Below are 25,510 nucleotides of genomic sequence, written 5' to 3'. Positions count from 1 at the left end.
TTGCTTTAGGTCATAAGTTATTCAAACATCATTCTTGAAGGAGCCACAACAAGTGACTGCAAGCAGCACTTTGACCGTTCCTGTCACTTACTATACTGTTATGAAACACAGAATGGATTTTGGACAGGAAGCAAAAAACTAGGAGATAATATATGTAGGCAAAAGCCAGCAGTTAGGGGAAAGTGAAGGCTCAAAACTGAGCAATCAAGAAATAAACAGGTACCCAGAAACCAAAGGGTAAGAAGTAAATCAGATGTCAAAGTCAAAACGAAAGTCAAAAGTGCCAGAAAACTTGGGCCCACTTAGAAAATAAGCTAACTAAGCATATCATATCATAATCATCCAAAAAAGAGTGAGTGTAGTAACCACCACCTTATTTTTCATGTCACATCCTATGACTTTAGCAATGTGACAGATGCAGTTATGCAATGCTTCACAGGTTGTTGCATAAAAAAGGAGCAAAATGAAAATAAAATTCAACTTTGCCAAAATGAAAAACAAACCACAAAAACGGAAATCCCAAGTTAAAAAACCATAGCGTACAAAAATACACAATTATGAAAAACACTTACACTGCATGTACAACCACTGCGCCATTTTCCAATTGGACTCATCTGAAATGACTACTATCTCCTTGGAATGTCTGTGTGACATCCGCACCTTTTCTAGGTCAGCTGTGTAGATGGATCGGTGTCTGACAGTGCATTTATGAAGCATTCTGGGAATGCCTACTACAGCCCAGTTCACATGCACACATGGTGTTCGCCACATGACTCCATTTGACACTTGTGTGTTTCCATGCAATGACACGTGGCAATGGCATCCCTACCTGACACTAAGCAACGTAAATGTGCAGACGGTTCTGTGTTGATAAATTGTTCCTCTGTTGTGGTTTTGGAACAGGATTTTTTTTGTTTGGAAAGGTGCTATACTGTATAAATAAAATTTACTATTATTATTACTTTAATTGACTCATTTATTTAAGAATGCACATATATTATTCAGAAATAATCTTTTTTTAAAACCTTAAAAATGATGTGGTGTTTTTAACAATTTATTACATGCCACTTACATGCGGGGAATCAATGACTGAATGATTATTTATTAGCTCCAAAAACATAACATTCTTTGACAAAAATCAGTCTGATTCTCATACAAGCAGTGAGGACACAATATACGAAGGCATTTTTATATTGGTGAACAAGAGTGACTAAGCATTTTAATCTATTATGCACAGCAGGAACAGAAACCTGGACTGAGAACAATTAAACACTACATACAGTACATCCTGTGATGGGATATAAGGAAGTGCAACACCACTGAGGTTCTCCCATTGAAGGGAATTTATTATTCTGTGCAACTAGCAAACAACAAAGGAAACGACTCCACGGCTCTCTTTTGCATTCATAAAACTGCCGCAGTGTGACAAGCCGGTGCTTGGCAAAAAGCTGCCTGCAGTAACATCAGCTAAAGCATTTCACAGAAGACCCAGTGTATGGCAAGGAGCTGTACACCATATACTGTAATACCAGCTTTACACCTTTTTTATATAGTCTTTGACTCGCGTAAATCAAGTTTACAAGTGTATACTGTATATACATTTTCTAATGTGATACCTTTCTTTTTTCTCCTCCAGCAATTGTGACCTAGTTAGAAAAGCGGGGGAAAGTCACTTTAAATTACCTGGTTTAGGAACCGATCCCAGCCCAAGAGGTCCTTTGTTGAATGTTTTCTCATTACTGCAAATACAAATACATGCGCACAGCTGTGAATTCAATTTTATTTACCTTTTGAGATTTGAGTTTAAGAACATAAACATCTTCAAACTAAATACATATACAAATATCAGAAATGTAACTATTAAATAATCAAAACTACATTAATCTAAACATTTCATAATAATCAAAAAATACATATGTATTTGATACCTTTATCCATAGCAACTTACAGATTTCGGTGTATTTCAATTGTTTTCATATTTGTACAACTGGAAGCCCAACAAGGTCATTCAGCAACCAAATGGTGGCAACTTTAGGGTTACAGCCCAAAACCTTAGCCACTAGGCCAAACAGGCTGACTGGTTAAGTGGCTCCAGAAAGCTTGATTTTCAAGACAAGCACATCACTCGTATTAAGACTAATGTTAATATATTTAAAAATGTTTTATTGTGCTGCATTGTACTGCAGTTCCCAGCTTGGGTGCTATCTGTGGGAAGCTTGCAATTTCACGCTAAAAAGAGATAAGACTGAACCTTATATTGGAACCCTTGTATTATTAGGAAAAATGTGGATCACAGAATATTCTCAACAGGTAAAGCGATGGATGCATGATATGTCAAGCTGAGAAGCTACAGGATATTTACATTGATAAAAACTGACATAACATGACCTGAGGAATTATAAACTATCTCAGCAGTATAGAGCATATGGCAGGAACTGGCCCAGACTGGGCACCAATCCATTACAGCACAGTAGAGGATATAGTAGATTTTTTTGCCATCTGAACAAGGTACAAGAATAAAAATACTTTGGAAATCTTGAATGCTTCCTTCAGTCAACCAGCCTAAGGCTGTCAAATTAGCCAAAAATTAATTTTTGGAATGTTCCAATTAAAAATAAGTAAATATTCGAATATATTCAAACATAGGTTAAAGACTCGGAGTGTTATACACGTACATTTGTACATGCTTTTTTTATACTTTACTATTATAGTAACAGCCACACAGCAAAAACAAATACCAGCAACTAAAAAAAATCCTAGCGGTACTCTGGAAAGTTTTGAATGCATATCAGTCAATATTTGCTGCACAGTGAAGTGCTACAAGATCCATACAACATTGTTATAAAAATGTCGAACTGACAGCCCAAAGCCAATTGTAAAGCTCATGCACACACAAAAACACACTCATAAAGGGAGATTTGCCAGCTGAATTCATTCACACGTCTTCAGTATGTGGGAGAAATACCAGAATACCTGGAGTAAAATGAAACAATTTGAACTGAGTGTAGGGTTCAAACCAAGGATACTGAATGTATGAGTAGTCAGAACTAAGCACTGCACCAGCATTAAAAAAATGAGGACTATTTTAAAAGGAATATTATTGGGCTGAGTGGTTACGAACAACACTGGCAGAAACATAAAGTTGTACCTGGCTGGAGATTTTGGTTGGGTGGCTCTGCCAGGTGGATGTGGAGGAAGTGGCGGTGGTGTCGGCTTCACAGGAGGAAGAGGAGGTGGTCCTGGCTGTTTTGACTGAAGATTCATTGCTTCCATAACACTAACTGTTTTTGCCACAGGTGGTGGAGGTGCGGCAGGTGGAGGAGGATCTTTATTAAATTAATAAAAAAAAGAAACAATTGAGACATCAAATCAGTAACATGTGATGGCTTTGCACAGTTTCATTTTAAAACAGATTAAAGTAATTGTATTGATTAACCGCTCCGTTAAAATTGAATCACACCTAGCACATGCTTAAAATATAAAACTACTAAACATAAATTTGTAAATGTGAGCCAACATTATGTATGTAAATATTGTTAAATAGTCTTAGCTGATTTTATTCAAAACCTACTGTGAAGTAAGCAATTGAAAAGACAGATTAATGCCAAATAACAAGAACCATAATAAAATACCTTAGTATAATAGTGAGGTCTATGAATGGTCATTTCATGTCATTTTCTAACCCAATTAATCCAGACCAAGCTCGCTTGGGGGAGGCTGGGGCGTATCACAGCTAGCATAGGGGTAACGGAGGAACAAATCCTGGACAGGCGTCAGGCCATCGCAGGGCAAACACACACTAGGGCAAATTTAGCATTGTCAATTCACATAATCTGCATGTCTGTGAACAGTTGGAGGAAACCCCATCAGGAACAGGGAGAACATTCAAACTCCACATAGGGTGGACTTGAGAGACGAATACTGGTCTCCTTAATGCAAGGCATCAGTGCTACTAATGTGCCACCGATTCACCCACTCTATAAATGATGCTACATAAAATTAAAATGTAATGCTTGATTAACAAATAATTAGTTTTACACAACTGAATTATCTTGGTGAAATGTTCTTGCTGCTTGATCTCAGAGTGCAGCTACTTAAAAGCATGCAGATATCAAGTATGAATTTAAAGAGGCTACCTTTTATTTTTGAGTTCACTCACTTGCTGTTGAAGTCACACGAAGAGGAGGAACAGGTGGTTGAATATTGGGGGGGTCAGATGAGGATCTCTGCCTGCTGTTGTTTTCTATTGCCAAGGATCCAGACTTCCACACATTGGAGCTTGTGGTCTGTACTCCTGGACCTAGAACTGGGAACTGAACTGCAAAAGAGATTGCCAAATATCTGAATGATGTGTAGCACTTGATGTATTGAATATACAGTACGCGCACGCACACACAGACAAATCATTTTTTATTTTTCACACTGGAAAATCCGACCTTACCTATACATTATAAAAAAAAAAAATCATAGTACCTGAGGACACAAACTATAGCTCTAAATGTTTTAAGTCATCAAATCGTTTCAGACAATCAATGAAAAACAGCAAATGAAGACGTAACATGTAATGGTGGATTTGAAAAAAGGCCAAAAAAAAAATCAATACATTAACAAATCATTCCCTCATGACCCTGGATTGGATTAAGTGGGTTTACGGATGAGGTGAGTATTGTGAATGGATCATAATTTTAACTTTGACTTTTTAACACAGTTACACACTTAAACATGGTGTGAACATTTAAGGGTGCTGTTTGCATTATGACGTGTGTCTTCTCTGCAGGACAACGGCAACATTGTAAGTGAACTGAGTTAAAATGCTGGCATCCTGCAGTGATGGCAATGAAACTGTACATACTACAAAAAATTTTTCAATATACCCTCTGTTTGTTTTCTCCTCCTCCATCTGTTATTTTTCACAGTTGAGAATAAGCTACAGTATATGCTACAGTATGCTAAGACTTTACTTTTGGCCTTCCTTTACATTTTAGGTTGGAATAGCGAGGATGGCGGGTTGTCACCATAAGGTACTGGAATACACAAAGTATCTTAGACTGCACCGCTTATCTGTTCCAGTTTCCACCATCGTGTAGGATAACTCTAAACAGATGCCTGTTTCTAAGATGACATCACTGTGGCGGAATTTGACTTATCTCCTTAATAAACTGCAGAAAACACAGGCTACCCGGTATTGAGTAGTAACTGTAGAATGGGCTGTCTGTAAAGGATGTGGAAATATACTGAAACTCTGCTTAATCTCTGGCCCTGTATGTCACTGCCACTTAATTTTGATATTCATTTAAAACTTGGATTTTAGTAAGAAAAAAAAGAACACTAACTGAGAAAAAGAGACTTTTCTGTAGACTGGATGTAAGAAAGTGATGTGCCCAATGCTCTGACATTCCGGTACTTTAACCGCAAGATACCATTTCTCACTTGGCTAGTTGAAGCAACACATCATGAAAACAAATTAACACTGTACAGCTTAAATGAAAATATACACATTTGTGAAGGTTCTGGCACACTACTGTACATGTTTCCTGTGGAATTCATGTGCAAATAATCAAGCAGAAACAGAGTCACTGTTGAAGAGGAGATTGCTAAAAATGGAAACTAGACAAAAAAAGCCATTCCATTCAGCAGTGTGCATTTTAAATGAACACCCCATCGTGTGGCATATTTTGTACACCCACTCATTTTCTCTACTTACTTTATCCAGTGCACGGCTGCAGGAAGCTAAAGCCTGCTCTAACACCATTCAGCAAAACGCAAGAACCAACCCTGAACGGGATGTCTGTTATTCGGTTTTTACTCATAATATCACTCATATATTTCTTAACTTGATGGCTCTAGTTAAAGGTTTTAGATCACAGTTCACAGATCACAGTGAAAATTTGTGTTTGATTTACTACACAAAGGCCTTCATTAAAAATGACAACAGCTGAAGTGTACATATCGTGTGTGTCTTCCATTAATAAATATTTGCATACAGTATTTCTGATATTGTATTTACTGCATTGTATCATTTTCTTTTACTCCCCTAATACAGTTGTGCTTGAAAGTTTGTGAACCCTTTAGAATTTTCTATATTTCTGCATAAATAGAACCAAAAACATCAGCAGATTTTCACTCAAGTCCTAAAAGTAAATAAAGAGATACCAGTTAAACAAATGAGACAAAAATGTTATACTTGGTCATTTATTTATTGAGGAAAATTATCGAATATTACATATTTGTGAGTGGCAAAAGTATGTGAACCTTTGCTTTCAGCATCTGGTGTGACCGCCCTTTGCAGCAATAACTGCAACTAAACGTTTCCGGTAACTTTTGATCATTCCTGCACACCGGCTTTGAGGAATTTTAGCCTATTTCTCTGTACAGAACAGCTTCAGCTCTGGGATGTTGGTGGGTTTTCTCACATGAATTGCTCGCTTCAGGTCCTTCCACAACATTTCGATTGGATTAAGGTCAGGACTTTGACTTGGCCATTCCAAAACATTAACTTTATTCTTCTTTAACCATTCTTTGGTACAACGTCTTGTGTGCTTAGGGTCGTTGTCTTGCTGCATGACCCACCTTCTCTTAAGATTCAGGGACAGATGTCCTGACATTTTCTTTTAGAATTCTCTGATATAATTCAGAATTCATTGTTCCATCAATAAAGGCAAGCCGGCCTGGCCCAGATGCAGCAAAACAGACCCAAACCATGATACTACCACCACCATGTTTCACAGATGGGATAAGGTTCTTATGCTGGATTGCAGTGTTTTCCTTTCTCCAAACATAACGCTTTTCATTTAAACCAAAAGGTTCTATTTTGGTCTCATCCGTCCACAAAACATTATTCCAATAGCCTTCTGGTTTGTCTATGTGATCTTTAGCAAACTGCAGACGAGCAGCAATGTTTTTTTGGAGAGCAGTGGCTTTTTCCTTGCAACCCTGCCATGCACACCATTGTTGTTCAGTGTTCTGATGGTGGACTCATGAACATGAACACTAGCCAATGTGAGAGAGGCCTTCAGTTGCTTAGAAGTTATCCTGGGGTCCTTTGTGACCTTGCTGACTATTACACGCCTTTGCTCTTGGAGTGATCTTTGTTGGTTGACCACTCCTGGAGAGGGTAACAATGGTCTTAAATTTCCTCCATTTGTACACAATCTGTCTGACTGAAGTCCAAACACTTCAGAGATGGTTTTGTAACCTTTTCCAGCCTGATGAGCATCAACAACTCTTTTACTGAGGTCCTCAGAAATCTCCTTTGTTTGTGCCATGATACACTTCCACAAACGTGTTGTGAAGAGCAGACTTTGATAGATCCCTGTTCTTCAAATAACACAGGGTGCCCACTCACAACTGATTGTCATCTCATTGATTGAAAACACCTGACTTTAATTTCACCTTCAAACTAACTGCTAATCCTAGAGGTTCACATACTTTTGCCACACACAAATATGTAATATTCGATTATTTTCCTCAATAAATAAATGACCAAGTGTAATATTTTTGTCTTATTTGTTTAACTGGTTTCTCTTTATCTACTTTTAGGACTTGAGTAAAAATCTGATGATGTTTTAGGTGATATTTATGCAGAAACATAGAAGATTCTAAAGGGTTCACAAACTTTTAAGCACAACTGTATCTCATGTTTGTGAATGACATGTAAGTAACCACCTCACTGCATAGAGAAGACAGAACAGTGAACTTGAACCTGTTTGTAGGAGCGGGCTCTGTGTGTGTGTGTGTGTGTGTGTGTGTGACAGATGAGGACCAAAAAGCACTCAGCCAGGAGTACAATGCATTATAATGCAACAATGAGGAATATGTAATATGGGTGTTTTGGATCTCACAAACAGCACACATGCTCATTATCCTGATGTCTCCTGTTTTAGGTACCATGACAAGATGGGGAAACAAAATGAAAAATGAACAAGACTGCAGCCAACCTTGTACAAATGCTTTCCAGTTGTGGCAACACTGGCTATGTAAGGCTGCACGGTATTAACTATCATCCATATTTTCCCATTATGAGAATATGACTAGATGACTTGATCTGTGGATTATGCAGCATGAGAAATGTGAGATTTTTTTTGATGGACATTTTTATATTGTTTGCTGTGATCCAGCAATGGTCTCTTGTTTTTTTCTCCATTAAAACATGAGATTAAAAAAATATCTTGCCCATCACTACAAACAACATTGGGTAACATCTAAAAAAATATAATTTTTGCACAGAGTATTCCTTTAAGATGACAGGCCTCCCATTGTAACACTGTATCGCACAACGAAAATACACTAATAGAGTATTTTGATGATATAAAAAAGAAACATTAGTAGACTTAGACCAAAATATATATTTATCAGTGATCATTTAAAACACTTATTGGTTTAATATTATGAGCTACAAAGGAAACAGTAGCAGATCATGGAGGACTTTATTCTTGGTCATCCTGACAGGGCACAGTTTAATTTTATAAACATACTGTACTTCTTTGCCCTTCTTTAGTGCCATAGTAGCTGTGCACATATAATACATTAAAGTGGATGTCTAAAATCCTTAGCAACACACGGACTGATCTGTGCATGTCACACCATAAAACAAAGATTGGAACATCTCTTCATCAGGTCTACAAAGCTCCTCACCTTTGGCTATATTTCTTGGTGGCAGTGGAGGGCCACTGGTGGTCACTGGGGCTGCTGGCTGGTTTGAAATTGGGCTGGTGTTTAGAACTGTTCCATACGTCTCATTGTTAATCATGCTTGGAACGTAACTTCTCTGCTTGTCCTTAACAAGGTTTGCTGCGTCTCTTGCCAAAGCAGCTGCTGTGGGCTGAAGAGGAGCACTGGGAGGCTGATAACAGCTGATAGGTCTTTCATCTCTGCGCAGAGGGCTGGGCTGCTAAAAGAAATAAAATGGCTCATGTTAGACTTTGTTATGCATTGACTTCCTAAACTATCAATGGAGGTACAGTATAGTGCAAAATAGGGTTAGTTTGTGGTGTTATTATGATAGTCCAAGCTATCTTACAAATCTGCTTTTTTAAAAATGACACCTTTACATGAAAATACCCACTGCTGGTCTTACATAAAAACTGTCCGCAGTGGTCTCACACAAAAGCTGTGCACATATGTGCATTAATTTTCTAAATCCACTATTTTACAAGAAATTGGAGCCTAACATCACAGAATTAAACACATAGCTTTGTTTAATAAAATTTCACAAACACACAAATTCTAACTCTATATTTTGCATAATTTAGCAGAAACAAATAGCCATGCCACTGTTTAACTTTTTTAAATATAAAATGACAGGTAAGGCTTTGGTACCACTCATACAGCAGGCTGTTGTTTTCAGGTCTCGGTAAAATCATGAATGATACAGTTACCAAATAATATTCCATATTTTCTGCTAGAATACAGAAGAGTTTTAATTTTTAAGGTCATTATTACAGCACAATCCTACAAATATGGTTTTCAAAATCACATATTTAAATTTTCAAACTTTTTTCTGAATTCACTTTTGTCTGAGAAATCATTGTCTCATGGCCTCAGAACCCATGCAGATTTTTTTTTTCTCCAGCCCTCTGGATTTTTTTTTCTGTCCTCCCTGGCCATTGAACCTTACTTTATTCTTTGTTAATTAATTTTGTCTAGTTTTTATATTTTCTTTTTTCTTTCTTCATCCTGTAAAGTACTTTGACCTGCAACATTTATATAGTGTGCTATACAAATAAATGTTGTTATTGTTGTTGTTGCCTATCCCCTCAGCATTGTGAATAATGTAAGAACAAGCTCTGGATGGGATGCAACTTCACTGTCAGACACAGTCATGTTCAGATACACACGCATGAATACCACAAAGACACCAGTTCGATGGGACATGGTGGGAAGTCAGGGTTCCAGGAGAGTGCAATGTGCCAACTCCACATTAGTTGTGACTGGGCAACAAACTCAACCAAAGCCCTTATAACTATGAGGCAACAAAGCTTACCCTTGTGCTATCATCCTGTCCATCCTCTTTATCCATCTAAATTGTAGATAGAAGAGAGGGTCTGTTGGTGAACATTTTATTTGCAGTCATCATACAGTCCTCAAAAAGTGAAATTTTACCAGGTACTTTCCAAAAAAATTGTGTAAAGTACATTATAGAGTACAACAAATAAAAAAACAAACTAAGGGCTTCTGAAAACTATTTTATTTTCTCCTTTTGCAGAAATTTCCTACAATTTTTTGCTTAAATATTTTTTTTATTTGTTCAGATTTAGGTAGCTCAGTGGCACAGAGGTGGGCACTGCTGCCTCACATAGCCTGCTTCCTGGCAGCGGAGTGGTGGCTCTGAGGCTAAGGATCTGCGCTGGTATCCCAATGGTTGCCGGTTCGAATCCTCATCACTGCTAAAAGAGATCCTACTCTGCTGGGCCCTTGAACAAGTCCATACAGGTGCGCTGTACAAAGGCTGACACTCTGCTCCGACCCCAAGGGGTATGCGAAAACTAACAAATTGTATAAGGCGAAATAAAGAACAAAAAAAAATCCCCCAGCTGATCGCCATCTATGTGGAGTTTGCCCAGTATGCTGGGTCTGGTTCCCTGCTTTCTCAGAGACATGTATGCTAGGGTAATTGGCTCTGTATCAGTGTGTGCAGTTCTTCACCTTCATGAACCTTAACTGGATTAAATAGGTTTGAGGATGTTATAATAAACTGATTTGGTAGGATCAGCAGGAACACTGCATTCAACTTATACACCATGTGAAAAAACTTTACTGTAGGATGACTTTTCTTTCAAACTTCTTTGATTAGCTTGAATACTGTATGCTCTCGGCTTTTACAGGTAAGGAAGATATATGTTTCAAGGTAAGGTACTTAAACAGTGGATTCAGCAAGTATTCAAACTTTTTTTACTTTTTACACACTTTGTTATGTTACAGTGTTATGCTAAAATCATATAACGTATATACTTGCGTTTAAGTCAAGGCTTGATTTTACCGTATTCCGGTATCTTATAATGTCAGTCGTATGTCGAATGCGGAAAATTCAAACTATTGGTCTAAGAGATTATGATATGTTAATGCCCACCTGAGTACAAAAGCGTATTAGGGCCAAGGAGAAGAAAAAAATAGTGTATGTCGAGAATAAAGTCGACATGTTGACTTTATTCTCTTAGTTTATTTTGTCAACAATATCATAAACGTCATTTTAAAATCAATGTTTAATTTACTAGATTTTCTCAAACCCCGTCATAAGTAATGTTGCACAATAAATGCTTTGTGTTAAGTGTTCACCGACCCATCTTACTTGGTACATGCTTCTTAAATTGACTTCCTCTCTTCCTCTCCTCGACATTAACTTTTTTTTTCTTCACTGTGTCCATGGGCCTAATATGCTTACATACCAGAGAGAGTAACCACAGAGCACACTGCCTTTTTTTCCTATATATCGTGCCTATGTGACCACATGGTAATACCCAAACTATTCCCGAAGTGACATTTGCACTGTTTTGTGTTTTTTTGTATTTCAGACACTCATACAGCTTTATCGTAAGAGCATCCTTTAGCGTTCGATCAGAAGAAAATATGAAGTTGGATTTAAATTAAAAGTTGTTGAAGTTGCACAAGGAATTGGTAACTGCGCTGCTGCAACAAAATTCAATGTGTCTGAGAAACTGGTGCGAGATTGGAGGAAGCAAGATGATGTTAAAAAAAATAAAAATAAAAAATGAAATGTGTTATTTTTGAATGGGCATATAAGTTGGGGTCTGATTTTATGATCAATTTTTCAGGTTTCAAGACCCGACTTATATGCCAGTATATATGGTACCTTCATTTTTCCCAAGATCAATCAAAAGAATGACAAAGCAAAAACAAGATTTTAGAAATTTTTGCAAATTCATTAAAAATAAAAAACTGCAATATATCACATTGATAAGTAGTCAAACCCCTTACAATGATACATGAAATCTGGTTCATTCGATCGATCATCACCGAGATGTTTCTACAACTTGTTTGGACAATTCAATTGACTGGACATGATTAGGAAAGACACACACCTGTCTACAAAAGATCCGGCAGGGGACAATTTGAATCAGAGCAAAAACCAATCTATGATTTTGAAGGAACTGCCAGCAAAGCTTAGATGCAGGATTGTTTTAAAGCTCAGATATGGAAAAGGCTACAAGAAAATTCCTGTAGCATTGAAGGTCCCCAGGGGCACAGTGGCTTCCATTATTCTTAATTGAAATAAGTTTAGAGTAACCACAATACTTTCTAGAGCTGGGTGTTTGGCAAACCTGAGTAATCGTGTAAAAAGGTCCATGGTAAGAAAAGTGACCAGGAACAAGATTCTCTGATGAAACCAAAATTAGAGTCATGTCTGAAGGAATCAGGCACTTTTGATTTCCTGTGCAATAACATTCCAACAGTGAAGCATGGTGGTAGCATTCAGTGGCAGTGACTGAGAGATTAGTCAAGGATGAGGAAAAGATGAACAGAGCAAAGTACAAGAAACCTGCTCCAGAGTGCTCTGTACCTCAGACTTTGCCAAATTTCCACCTTCTAACAGGATAATAACATTTAGCACAAAGCAAAGAACACAGGAGTCACTTAAGGGCTATTCAAAATGGCCTTGAGTTGCCTGACTATAGCCTGGACTTGAACACAATCAAACATTTCTAGGCAGACGTGAAAATAGCTTTTGACCGACAGTCTCCATTCAAACTGACAGAACTTGAGAGGATCGCTAGAGAAGAATGGCAGAAAATCCCAAAATCTAGATGTGCAAGGCTTGTCACATCATAACCAAGAATACTCCAGGCTGGAATCCCTGGGAAAGGTGCTTCAATTAATTGTGGAGTAAAGGGTCATGGTGATATTTCAGTTATTTATTTATTTATTACTAGCAAAATACCTGCGCTTCGCAGTTGAGAAGAAGTGTGTTAAAGAAGTTATGAAAAAGAAAAGGAAACATTTTAAAAATAACAGTCTTGTTTATACCTGGTGTCTTCTCATTAAAATTGTATCTCGCGAATATCGGATTCGGCGTAGGCATGACAAACGCCAGCGGCAGCGTGTCTATAAACTTAATTTAAACTTACGGTTTACACCGTGCTTTGTTTCCGCAGTAGCTGCACTTATGAATATGCTTGTATGCGTCACTCGCTTCATATTCTTTTGCTGCCTTCTCAATTGTGTAATGCGTTTTTTGTTCAGCGCTCTTTGAAGATCTTCCTTGTTCTCTACGTACTGCGTTCACAGTCAGTTCACGTGAGCCACTCTCTTCTGTGATCTTGTGATGTCCACGGCTTTATTTAATGTTAGCTAAGACCCGGCACTTAAAGTTTCTCTCACACTTTCGCTTAGTTTGTGCCAAACACTAGACCATCTCATCTTTGTTTGCATAAGCACAGTCCTTCACCCGCGAATATTTACCTTATATGGGCAGGCACTCAATTACGTGGGAGGCGTGATGATGCGGGACGCAACTCCGCCTCACACAGCGACCGAGCTGCAGGCTATGGGCGTATATATGGTCGAAAGTAGGTTCCAGTTATGACCGTTACGCGTAGAATTTCAAAATGAAACCTGCCTAACTTTTGTAAGTAAGCTGTTAGGAATGAACCTGCCAAATTTCAGCCTTCCACCTACACGGGAAGTTGGAGAATTAGTGATGAGTCAGTGAGTGAGTGAGTGAGTGAGTGAGTGAGGGCTTTGCCTTTTATAAGTATAGATTATTTTTAACAAACTTTCGAAATATTATAAATTCATTATTTTGCTTTGTTATTTTGGGGCACTGAGAGCTGTTTGATGAGGGAAAAATGAATTTAAATGACAGTAACACAAGGCTGCAAGATCACAAAATGTGTAAAAAGTGAAAGGGTACAAATACTTTCTGAATCCACTGTATTCACTAATCATGCTGCCAACTGTAGAGATGATTGGCACATACAAGTAATAATTTTAATGTACTCTGTACATGTGACTGGAATTAAGCGGCAGAGCTAACTTAAAGATGGCATTGGACAAGAGGTGCATTTAATGCTGAGAAAATCAGGTGGTGTTGTAGAATTGGAGCAAGAAAACAGAAGTCGTCAGTTCTGCGTCATGAAATGCAAGAGTTTTTGTGAGATTATTTGCAGTGCAAATAGACAAATGTTCAACCCCCCTGCTTTGAAAAGGGATGTAAATTCTTATTCTACTTTAAATGAAAAGAGAGAAGGCTCTTTGGTAGAAAAGACAATTAAAATGTTGATAAGAAAAAAAAAACGGGAACAATTTTGGGATAAAAACAGCTCAAAGTAACGCACTCTGTACAAATTAATTTCCACCCAGGCAAAAAGTTGCCCAGTTTGGCATTAAACTAACTATGAAGGCAAAGCGGCCTCATGTGGCCATGATAGATTTAGACATTTTATGCATCATCCTTTTCCTCAAACTCTGTAGTTTAGGAAATATAAATAACAATAGCAACTGCTTCAAGGCCAGCCAAATCCATCTGCAACCTCCATTAACAGCTAAAAAGTATGTATGTAATTACAATAGGAAGCCACGTTGAAAAAAAAGGCCTAATCAGAAAACAAAGGCAAGAAATGTCACCTTATGTTTCAAGAAAATCCAGCCTTTTGGAAGTGGTCCAAGATATAAGGAGGCTTATTTTTAGTCCATCAAATTTTTTAAGCAAGGACTCGACTTGAGTAAATGAAGAACACATTAAAACTCCACAGGCAAGGTAGCTATGGCTAATAACTAAACCTGGGTCCCAGCTCTAGGATGCCACAGAGCTGCCTGCTACACAATCATGGTCAAGTCATGCTAGCAGAACATAATTTTCAAAATGTAATTCAGTTTTCTTCATGTTTTTTAAAGCCTAAAGTAAGTATTTTTCTGGACATGGCAATAATTTACATAAACATTTTATATACTACAGTGTATTTTGAAGGTATTAACAATGTAGAAGATGACATTACATTTATATAGCGCATTTCTCGCTACTCAAAGCACTTTACATAGTGAGTGGGGAGCTACTTCAACCATAATCAATGTGCAGCATCCACCTGGATGCTGTAATGACAGCCATTTTACATCAGTATATTCACCACATATTAGTTATTAAGTGGTGAAGTGATAGAAGAAATAGTTAACTAGTTCGAGACAGGGGTTGATTAGGGGTCCAGAATGACCAGTCTGTGGTAAACAAGTTAGCCTGGAAATCAGGAAACAGCCTACTCTTTACAAAAGATGGCCACTTTTATGAGCACAGACAGTCAGGACCTTGGTTTTATATCTTATCCGAAGGACAGCACCATTTTTACAGCAAAGTGTCCCCATCACTGTACTGGGGCATTGGGAGCCACACACAGACCCCTGCGTAGGAATAATCCACTCATTTGTACCTTCTTAATTTAATATTTAAAATTCCCAGGGAGTCAAAGCCTATACAAGCTTCCCTAGGGATGAGGCAGGAAGCAAACCCAGGAGAAAACAAGTCTGCAATAAAACTAACAACTTGCAGAGCATGTTGTTCACTACCCCACACTCTGTCGTCAGACATTTGGGATGAAACCACTTGCACGTGATATTCTATTTACAACCATACATGGTAAATGAAAACTGTACCTGAAAAAAGTCCAGATTCAGCAGAACCAGACTGTCATGATAAACAAGTCAAGTTTTGATATACTGTATTATCTAATGGCATATTGGGAATGGCATCTACATGTAGTCTTCTCATAAGGTATGTGTTCAGATCTTTGCTGTATTTTTTTTATTTTACTTTTACTTCATTTTTTTCACTTTACACTTCACAAGTAAATGTAATCCAGTTTAAAGTAATACAAGAGCAAACAGAGTGTCAAGTCTGTATTTGACAAATAAAAGCAGAAAGCAAGACTGTACCTTCTCATCCATATCTTCATCACTCTCGTCTAGATCCTCATGTTTCAGCCTCCACTCATATTCCACATGGACATGTGCGTTAAACTTCCCAGATAAAGCCTGTGTCAGCTAAAAATGATTTTTAAAAGTTTTGCTGTATCAAGATTGTTTAACATCATTTTTCCAAATTATACAGTATGAAGTACAATCTCAGAAGTGCACACTTACCAGCTCTTCACACTGAGTGTGCTTTAGACGCTTTGCAATGTCCAGCGGTGTTTCGCCAGCATCATTGGCTAGAAATAAAAAAAGGTTATCTTTTACATTTAAGGAGTTAATCATGTCTAGAATAAAAGAATAGTACAGTATTTGATATAAAAACTAATATCCCCATTTCAGCCTGCCAATCCCCAGCTACCATAGGATGTTTACAGGTGGTAAGTCACCTAAGAGCACATAGTTGCTTCCCTTCCCTCATTCCATTTATAGCAAGTGGTTAAAACTAAATTTTATCATATCAAAACACAAATTAAATCACTTAAGTTGTTTCTTTACAATGTACCATTTTTCCACAGATTAAGATACCCTACTGTACATTCTCCTGTTAGTGAGTACAATACACCATTTCATGAAATATCTTGTTATTTTAAAAATTAGCCAAAAGGAATGGTTAGAGTTTGACACTTTTAATAATCTTGGCATAAACTGGCAAAATGACATCATATGACACATCAGTTTACAAAGATAATGTGTGAAACAAGAGTATTTAATCTGTTACTAAATAAATAACACAGTATTTAAAGAAAAATTGAGCAAAGATATTGAATGGTTATAATTTTCAATAAAGGACCATTCAATGCTTTAGTTTGCTATCCCACAGAGTAACAACCTGACCCTGATTAATTCACATCATGCACAGCTAAGTAGACATTTTTAGATATTGGCTACTGGGATTGGTGGTCAAACCCTAAGAGTTCAGGTGACAAAGACACACTCAGAGGCAGCATCTTAACAATCTGAACAAAAGAAAAATCTGTCCTTCAGCCTTTAAATTCTTACAAGTCATGTATAAATTGGTGACATCAGCTAAATCCTCAGTCAGCCATCACCCTGTGCCCAGTACCACCCAATGACTACAGCAAGGCACATACTATGGTTGAATTCCCTTTAAACATATGACATGGTAAATAAAATTCTAATACAGTACTGTAGATGAGGCAAACAATGCAGAGTAGACTTAAAGCAGGTTCCGAAGGCTAGAAGCACAGTTCCAGAGTTCTGAATGGTGGGTTTTATGTTTAACATACACACTTAAGAATTTAAACAGTGTTTTATGGATTATCTTTGAAACATTATTATTATGCTTGCAATGTTTTTTTTGTGTTTTCTTCTTTAAATAAGAAAAAGACAAAAAAATTAAATCCATGAGTTGTTAGCCTAACACATTTTTTAACTGGTAAGGTACAGTGGAGCCCATGGAAAAAACTTATTTCAAAATTAATGAGAACACGTCACCTCTACAGTGACAGCATTTAACCCAAGAGAAGACAACTGGGACACAAACAGTTTAGCAAAATAAATATCATGACTCTATTTCACCCTGAAAACCGACATAAACCACCTTAAGTAGAATAATATACTAGCAAAGAAACTCTCAAAAGAAAGAGCAATTAGTTAAATACATATCAAGATGGCTGATTCAGTACTACAGTACTGCCTGCCCTTACAGTTTTCCTTGTCTGGGACGCAAAATGAAGAAAATAAGAATGCTGTGATAGACGGAGAGTACATGTTTAAATCATATGTCACCTTTGTGTTTATTATAATCCCCTGCAAATTTGAAAATGATTTGTATCTCTTTTTATTGATCCTTTTTTAAAAATCACACCTACTAATTACAGTAAAATAAGAATGCATTTTATAAACAGTTAGAAGTTACTGTTACTTTTAATGTTCTCCTTTATTGTTTTTTAACTTCTTCTCACAAAGTTAAATGTCTCACCTATTTCAATGGAGGCCTTCCCCCTCAGTAACAGTTTGAGGCATTCAATGTTATCTGTCAGGCAGCAGTAGTGCAGAGCGGTGCTACCCTTTGCAGTCTGCTTATCCAGATTGCCACTAGAAGATGCACAAAAAAGAGCAGATAAACACACACTCTCCTACTATTGTTTCAAAACAAGATATCATTAAATCCCAGCACTCATGTATAAACGTGACCACAGTACTTTAAAGACACAAATTTAAAAAAATGGAAATGTTAAGTCAGTTCTCTAACAGCTTTCTTCCATAGCATTACAAAGAAAGGTGGCTTCTGAACTGTCATCTGATACAACTGAGCCACCATGTCACATGTCAGTGCACAATTGTTACTATACTGCATTTGTCATTTATATGACTAAGATACACATTTGTAACCAGACATCTTACCTATTTTGTACTAGAAAGTCCACTATATGGAGTGAAGTACGGTCCACTAGCCTCACTGCAAGGTGAAGTGCAGTTTCTCCTTGCTCCTATACATGAAAGGACATCATTTTAAAATACCTGAAAATATACTTTATTGTCAAAGAGAACTTATTTTACATAACATTTTTATATAACACAAAAATACAATTGATATTACAATATAAAAGAAAAATAAGATGTAGATATAAAAAAGTGATCTTATTGCTGTAGAAGAATCCAATAGAAATGAAAAATGAGATTAACTAAGATGACTTTTAAAGAAGACAAATATGTAGAAATGACAAATTATTTTTTCCAGAACAGCAAAAGGGGAATACTCACTAAGTTATTGATATTCTATGAACAACATGGGCAAACCATGTCTTTTCTAGAGGGATAGAGGAGTATTGGCAAAGTCATCCCTTTGGCTTATGCATTTTTTTTACATAAAATGTAAAATGAAATTTGCTGATCTATGGAGTTTAAGAATGTTATTTATTTCTTGCCTTGTGATTTATTCTATCACTAACTGCCATTCTCAATCAATATTCTAGGTGTATAAATCTTCTGAATTCCATCATTCTTAACACAGATGTTCTTCTTCTTATTTCAAGGTTAAGAAGGGACAACGGTAATACAGTAGTAAACAATGGAGTGCAAGACTGATTATGGACAGCAGCCCATCACAGAACTCATTCACTTACTCAGGGCCAACTTACAGTTACCATTCCACATAAAACCCAAGCAACCAAAGAGAACCTCATTATTCCTTCATTTATGGTGCTTTCACCAAGAACTACGGTTTTCCTCCCACACACTGAAGATGTGTATGTTTGGACTTAATATTAATTCTAAACCAGCCTGGTATGACTAAGTGTGGGTGTGTTTGTAAGTGAGCTCTGTGATAGATTGGTGCTCTCTCCAGGGCCTTTGCTAAAAGTTGTCAGGACAGGCTTTTGGAACTCTGAACTGGTTAGAAAACAGATGGAAGGCGCTGGCTAGTAGAACCACTGCAGGATTTGTGGAGCCACTTCAGGTAAGACTATTTTATTGTACTACTACTTATCATAATTTCTTGGCTGTCTAAAGCTGTTTTCCTGAATTGTACACAGCAAAAGTTCCATTTTAAAGTAACTTCTAAAAGTACATAAGTACAGTAGAAAGGGTAGACTAGTGATTTTACTGCAGATCCAGAGCTTCCTGGATAGGCTCTAGCACCCGCTGACCCTTATTCAGACTAAGCAGATTTGTGAGTATGATATTATTACTTTTTAGCTTAAAAACAGAATGGTGTTTCATAATAATACCAATGTCTGGAGACAGCTTTTTTGCATTAAATATTGAAAACTATTTTTAATTTGTGGTGCTATAAGCAGCTAGCACACATTTGTTTGGCTAATGGCTTATTTGATAGCAGTAGTCTGTTTCTCTGGAGAAAAGCCTCAGTGACAAACTAATATAAAAACAGGTTATTTTCCTTTATGTTATCTTATCATCAGTGTTGCGGTTTTTATTGAATTTCCTCTTTGTGAAGTTTGTGTAAATAAAGATGCACTTTCCATTGACTGCACAAACACTCTTTCTGTTGGCAGTAACCTCTCCTTAGATCATCTTTTGGAGCCTCTGCTCAACATTGTGTCATCCTTTTTTGTCTATAATAATACTTATTCTTTCCATTCTTTTTGATTCCTGCTAGTCTATGTACTAAGATTAATTAGAGTGTATGCTTTCTTTAGTTAAGAATTCATTTTCTAAAAGAACCTTCTTTAAACAGGATAACACATTCTTATTAAACTGTTTTACATGGATCAAGCCACCCCAGTCTAACAGAAGGAGTGCTATGATTGAAAGGATTTTAGTAAAGCAGCAGTACATGTGAGTCTCTTTTAAAGAGTATCAGAATATTTTCTCTTGTTTTGTTTTTATTCTTTATGACATCAGATATTTCACTGTAGTTTTGTACTGAAAGTATGTTCATATGAAGCAGACTTTGACACTTAATGCCATTCAGAGACATCTATACAAAAGCTACGAATAAAGAGCAATATGTGTAGCCTACAATGTGTATGTCTCTCTTTCCAAGGAAAGTCAACGGAAGAGGAAAAACCAAATAAAAAGTAATAAACTCCCTCTTGTTGATATAGTGGTGCTTGAAAATTTGTGAACCCTTTAGAATTTTCTATATTTCTGCATAAATATCACCTAAAATATCATCAGATTTTCAGTCAAGTCCTAAAAGTAGATAAAGAGAAACCAGTTAAACAAATGAGACAAAAATATTATACTTGGTCATTTATTTATTGAGGAAAATGATCGAAAATTAAATATTTGTGAGTGGCAAAAGTATGTGAACCTCTAGGATTAGCAGTTAGTTTGAAGGTGAAATTCGAGTCAGGTGTTTTCAATCAATGGGATGACAATCAGGTGTGAGTGGGCACCTTGTGCTATTTGAAGAATAGGGATCTATCAAAGTCTGCTCTTCACAACATGTTTGGGGATGTGTATCATGGCACGGACAAAGGAGATTTCTGAGGACCTCAGAAAAACAGTTGTTGATGCTCCTCAGGCTGGAAAAGGTTACAAAACCATCTCAAAAGAGTTGGACTCCACCAATTCATAGTCAGACAGAAATTCAAGACCATTGTTACCCTCCCCAGGAGTGGTCGACCAACAAAGATCACTCCAAGAGCAAGGCGTGTAATAGTCGGCGAGGTCACAAAGGACCCCAGGGTAACTTCTAAGCAACATTGGCTAATGTTCATGTTCATGAGTCCACCATCAGGAGAACACTGAACAACAATGTTGTGCATGGCAGGGAGAAAAGCCACTGCTCTCCAAAAAAAACACTGCTGCTCGTCTGCAGTTTGCTAAAGATCATGTGGACAAACCAGAATGCTATTGGAAGAATATTTTGTGGATGGATGAGACCAAAACAGAACTTTTTGGTTTAAATGAAAAGCGTTATGTTTGGAGAAAGGAAAACACTTCATTCCAGCATAAAAACCTTATCCCATCTGTGAAACATGGTGGTGGTAGTATCATGGTTTGGGCCTGTTTTGCTGCATCTGCGCTAGGACGGCTTGCCTTCATTGATGGAACAATGAATTGTGAATTATATCAGAGAATTCTAACAGAAAATGTCAGGACATCTGTCCATGAACTGAATCTTAAGAGAAGATGGGTCATGCAGCAAGACAACGACACTAAGCACACATGTCGTTCTACCAAAGAATGGTTAAAGAAGGATAAAGTTAATGTTTTGGAATGGCCAAGTCAAAGTCCTGACCTTAATCCAATCGAAATGTTGTGGAAGGACCTGAAGCGAGCAGTTAATGTGAAGAAACCCACCAACATCCCAGAGATGAAACTGTTCTGTACGGAGGAATGGGCTAAAATTCCTCCAAGCCGGTGTTACCAGAAATGTTTAGTTGCAGTTATTGTTGCAAAGGGGGTCACACCAGATACTGAAAGCAAAGGTTCACATACTTTTGCCACTCACAAATATGTAATATTCGATAATTTTCCTCAATAAATAAATGACCAAGTATAATATCTTTGTCTCATTTGTTTAACTGGTTTCTCTTTATCTACTTTTAGGACTTGAGTGAAAATCTGATGATGTTTTAGGTCATATTTATGCAGAAATATAGAAAATTCTAAAGGGTTCACAAACTTTCAAGCACCGCTGTATATATTTTCCCAGAACATACAAGGCAGGGAAAGAATTAGTGACTTTTTTGCCTGAAGACATGGACATAATTACAATGCATAGAAAACAGATGACAAGCTAGAAAAAACATATTGAATAAATAAGTACTGTACATCAAACACATTTACTTTTGATTATTTTTGACTATGATTTGATTTTCTTGACTATACTAAAGGAAACACAAATTAAAGAAAAACCTGCTGTGGACCTACATTACAATGAGTTAAAAAAAATATTATGCCAATACATTTTTCAGTTTCTTACATGTCCATTTGCGAGGGGGATTGGCTCAGTCATGTCCACACCTTCGGCATAGACTTGTACCAATGACAATATATCTCTGGCTTTCACCGCTTCACACAAACCGTGCAGTTTAGCTGCATTTTCTGTGCACTTCTTCCTAGCATACTTCTTTTCAGTGTATTTGGCAGTGATATAATCCTTTCGTGCATTCCTAAATAAATAAATTAAATGGATGGGTTCAGGAATTCATGTCATTTTCATCAAATTCTAACTTTACCAACTACATATACATATAGCAGTATAAATCAAGCTTTGTCACAGCAGCAGATATTTTTCCATTGTTCCATTTTTGATGATCGCATGTCTTCTTCAGTCTTACCTTACCCTTTATATTTTGCTGATAGAAGTGGAATGCAGTATGGTCTTTTGCAGTTGTAACTTATCCACATAAGGCCTGTTGGGCATTCTGAGATGTCCTTCTGCACACTACTGTTGTAAACAGTAATTATTTGTAGGTACACTTTTAGCCTGAACAAGTCTTGTTTACATTCATTGAAGCACCATTTGCTGAATGATTTTTTTTAATTACCACATCATTCTCTGTAATTTCTGTAGAGACTGTAGTGCATAAATGTCCCAGTAGGGTAGCTGTTATATCAGAAGCAAAACCTTTCTGGACTAATGCCAAAAAGTAATTTTTCCGGGATTGTCTTGTTACTGATTGCCAGAGATAAGCCTAGGAAGGTTAGATATTAGATACCTGCCGGTGGATGTTGGGTACGGGGGCTTTGCAGGATAGTTGATCTGAGTGGCCTATGCTGCACTCAGTATCACAGGAGAAAGTATGATGTAGAGGAGTGCTATCTATAACAGCAGAGAGGCTGCAATGTGAGCTTTGATGAGGATCAGGATCAAGAGAAGAAGGATCCATTGGAGGCAGCCTCTACTGGGTCACCTGGGTGAGGGTGTATAATGTTGAAAGACTTGAAATACTCAAGCACCCCTGGTACTTTACTTATATACAGTATATTATATATATAAATATATATGCACAAATATCATAGTTTTTAAATGAGTAATACGCAATGAATATGTTTATGGGAACAGGGTTATACATTTAAAAAAAATGTCATAGAAGTTGCATCACAAAATTAATTAATGAACCAATGATTGTGGTAAAAGAAAAGTGCATAATTAGGATCCACTATTGGTTGGCCAAGCTGCCACCTTGTCAGGGTCTTTTTTGCACCCATTCCACAAAACACAAAATTCCTTTAATATAAATTACATACTGTATATGTTAGATAATTGTATGCTGGTTTCAAACTATATGAACCAGGGCATCTTTTCATGATACCTTATGTATTTGTAACAGGAATTAGCTTAATGCTTGTGTCACAGAAACTGATTAGCAAGTTTGACTATTAGAGCATAAATGAATCAGTCAACATCATTTGGAATGACATCTAACGGAAGGATGATATGGTGAAATAAAACAAAAAACTGCCCACAGTAAAGGTTAAAATCTAACAATATACACAACACATAAAAATTTTTCAATCACAATCAAAGAGAGTCAGTTCACAGTTTCTTTTACATCCTAATTTCACTTACTGCATTACTGGTTGACATGATACAGCCAAAGAAGAGAAAGTACTAATGCAAGCTATCTTACCAACTCACCTAAACATGCAAGATCAATATGCATAAATTGTGAAACCTGAAGGAAATAATATAATTTGTACAATGATCACTGTCTCATTTCATAAACTCAAGATGGCTCATGCCTCTTCTAAATATATATTTTACATAACTTGTAACAGTGTTCTCTATATTAATTTCAGTTCATTGACATATAATTCAATATATTTATGCAGTATAGTTTGCTGTCATATATGTCACACATTTAAGGTCTTGTGCTTTAAAAGGGTCCATTCTGATTTAAGTCCCAAGACCTTATCCTGGCAAACAACACTATATCTCTTATGGGGTCCTGTGCATATGCAAGAGTTCAACATTTAAAGAATCCCCTTGTAATACTCACATGTCACTAGCAGGACTGGGTTTAACAACATCTGCTGGAATACACGCCTCCATTATCTCATTGAATGAAGAGTTTCCAATATTCTTGGCCAGCTGACATAAAAAACATCCACAATAAGTAAGATTTTCCATTTTTTACTCTTATAGTTTGACATATCAGCTATTATACAAATGTTTATGAAAATACATGGAAAACACCAAAATACACAAATATTAACCCTTATTCTACAGAAATAATACGAAGGAGGTTTCATCAATGTATTTTGCAGGCATAATGCAATAATTAATTTAAATTTTTATATACAGTAAGTATACTTTTTTGCCTACCAAGAGTTCTGAGGTTCCCAGGACATCAAGTGTGAGAGACTGTATTCTTGAATAGTGAACACCAAGCTCTCTGTGAATTCCGGAGCATTCAATACACGTCAAAATTCCAAGATTTGTTGAGAGCCATGTGGGATCTGTAAGCCAAATGATGAATGTACTTAAACTAAAAGCAAGCTCAAATTTCAGCAATGGATTTCGCTTAGTATTTTCACACTACATTCGTTCAGTTAAAGTGATTATATGAAATATGGACTGAAAGAGTGAAGAGAGCTCCTGAAAAGCAGCTCTTTATTAAAATAACACAGCTGTCTGAAAGAAAATGCAAAATGTTAAATAACGCTGCTCTTGAGGACTGCATGAGTTTCTAGCATTGAATACTTTCATCACTGACAATTCAAGCACATCACATAAGCTAATGACTTGGGTCTGAAAGCACAGATTTTAAAGAGCATCTGATGGGGAAGAGAGAATTGCTGATGTAGCAATCCTCCTGGGGTAATATATATTTTCTTTTTAAATTACAGAGGCAAGCTCTCTGTAAATTCTGGTGCATTCGATACATGTCAGAATTCCAAGATTTGTTGCAAGCCAAGTGGGATTTGTATGACTTCCTATTTTGTGTTACAATTAGTACCATCTAATCAAGGAAATCAATGGAACTGCATAAACCACCTAAAGTGAAAATAAGAAGACATGTTAATCTAATGATAAATCTGTGTTACTGTCAGAGGTAAGGACATCAATGCTGCATTTCTGTTTATTTCAGATGTTTGTTAGAGAACCTGCCTTTTGTGGCACATCTGTGTTTTCTGAAACTAAAAATACATCTACCTATTAAAAGTGTCATAAAGACAAATGCTAAACAGGATAAAATTCTCTGGTGAT

At 36.8% G+C, this 25,510-nt stretch overlaps 1 protein-coding gene across 5 annotated transcripts in view; it reads right to left on the bottom strand.

The window, feature by feature from the left end:
- Positions 1-25,510, bottom strand: part of asap2a (ArfGAP with SH3 domain, ankyrin repeat and PH domain 2a) — a 197,144-nt gene that overhangs the window by 20,278 nt on the left and 151,356 nt on the right. For 2 of the 5 annotated variants that reach the window (XM_039748872.1, XM_039748873.1), the window contains 12 exons: positions 24,626-24,759; positions 24,300-24,391; positions 22,277-22,466; positions 18,286-18,371; positions 17,861-17,976; positions 16,087-16,154; positions 15,880-15,987; positions 9,983-10,018; positions 8,635-8,887; positions 4,160-4,318; positions 3,149-3,326; positions 1,684-1,739 (listed from right to left, as the gene is read on the bottom strand). In XM_039748872.1, coding sequence (XP_039604806.1) covers positions 1,684-1,739; positions 3,149-3,326; positions 4,160-4,318; positions 8,635-8,887; positions 9,983-10,018; positions 15,880-15,987; positions 16,087-16,154; positions 17,861-17,976; positions 18,286-18,371; positions 22,277-22,466; positions 24,300-24,391; positions 24,626-24,759 — 1,476 coding nt within the window. Of the gene's footprint in view, positions 1-1,683; positions 1,740-3,148; positions 3,327-4,159; positions 4,319-8,634; positions 8,891-9,982; positions 10,019-15,879; positions 15,988-16,086; positions 16,155-17,860; positions 17,977-18,285; positions 18,372-22,276; positions 22,467-24,299; positions 24,392-24,625; positions 24,760-25,510 lie in introns of all 5 variants that reach the window. The other 3 variants (XM_039748876.1, XM_039748877.1, XM_039748874.1) reach the window with 2 other exon arrangements.

This window comes from Polypterus senegalus, chromosome 3, assembly GCF_016835505.1.
Source record: "Polypterus senegalus isolate Bchr_013 chromosome 3, ASM1683550v1, whole genome shotgun sequence".
In the NCBI taxonomy this organism is placed as follows: Eukaryota; Metazoa; Chordata; class Cladistia; order Polypteriformes; family Polypteridae; genus Polypterus; species Polypterus senegalus.
The sequence above is the reverse complement of the archived record's forward strand: the minus strand, read 5'-3'. Positions and strand labels throughout refer to the sequence as shown.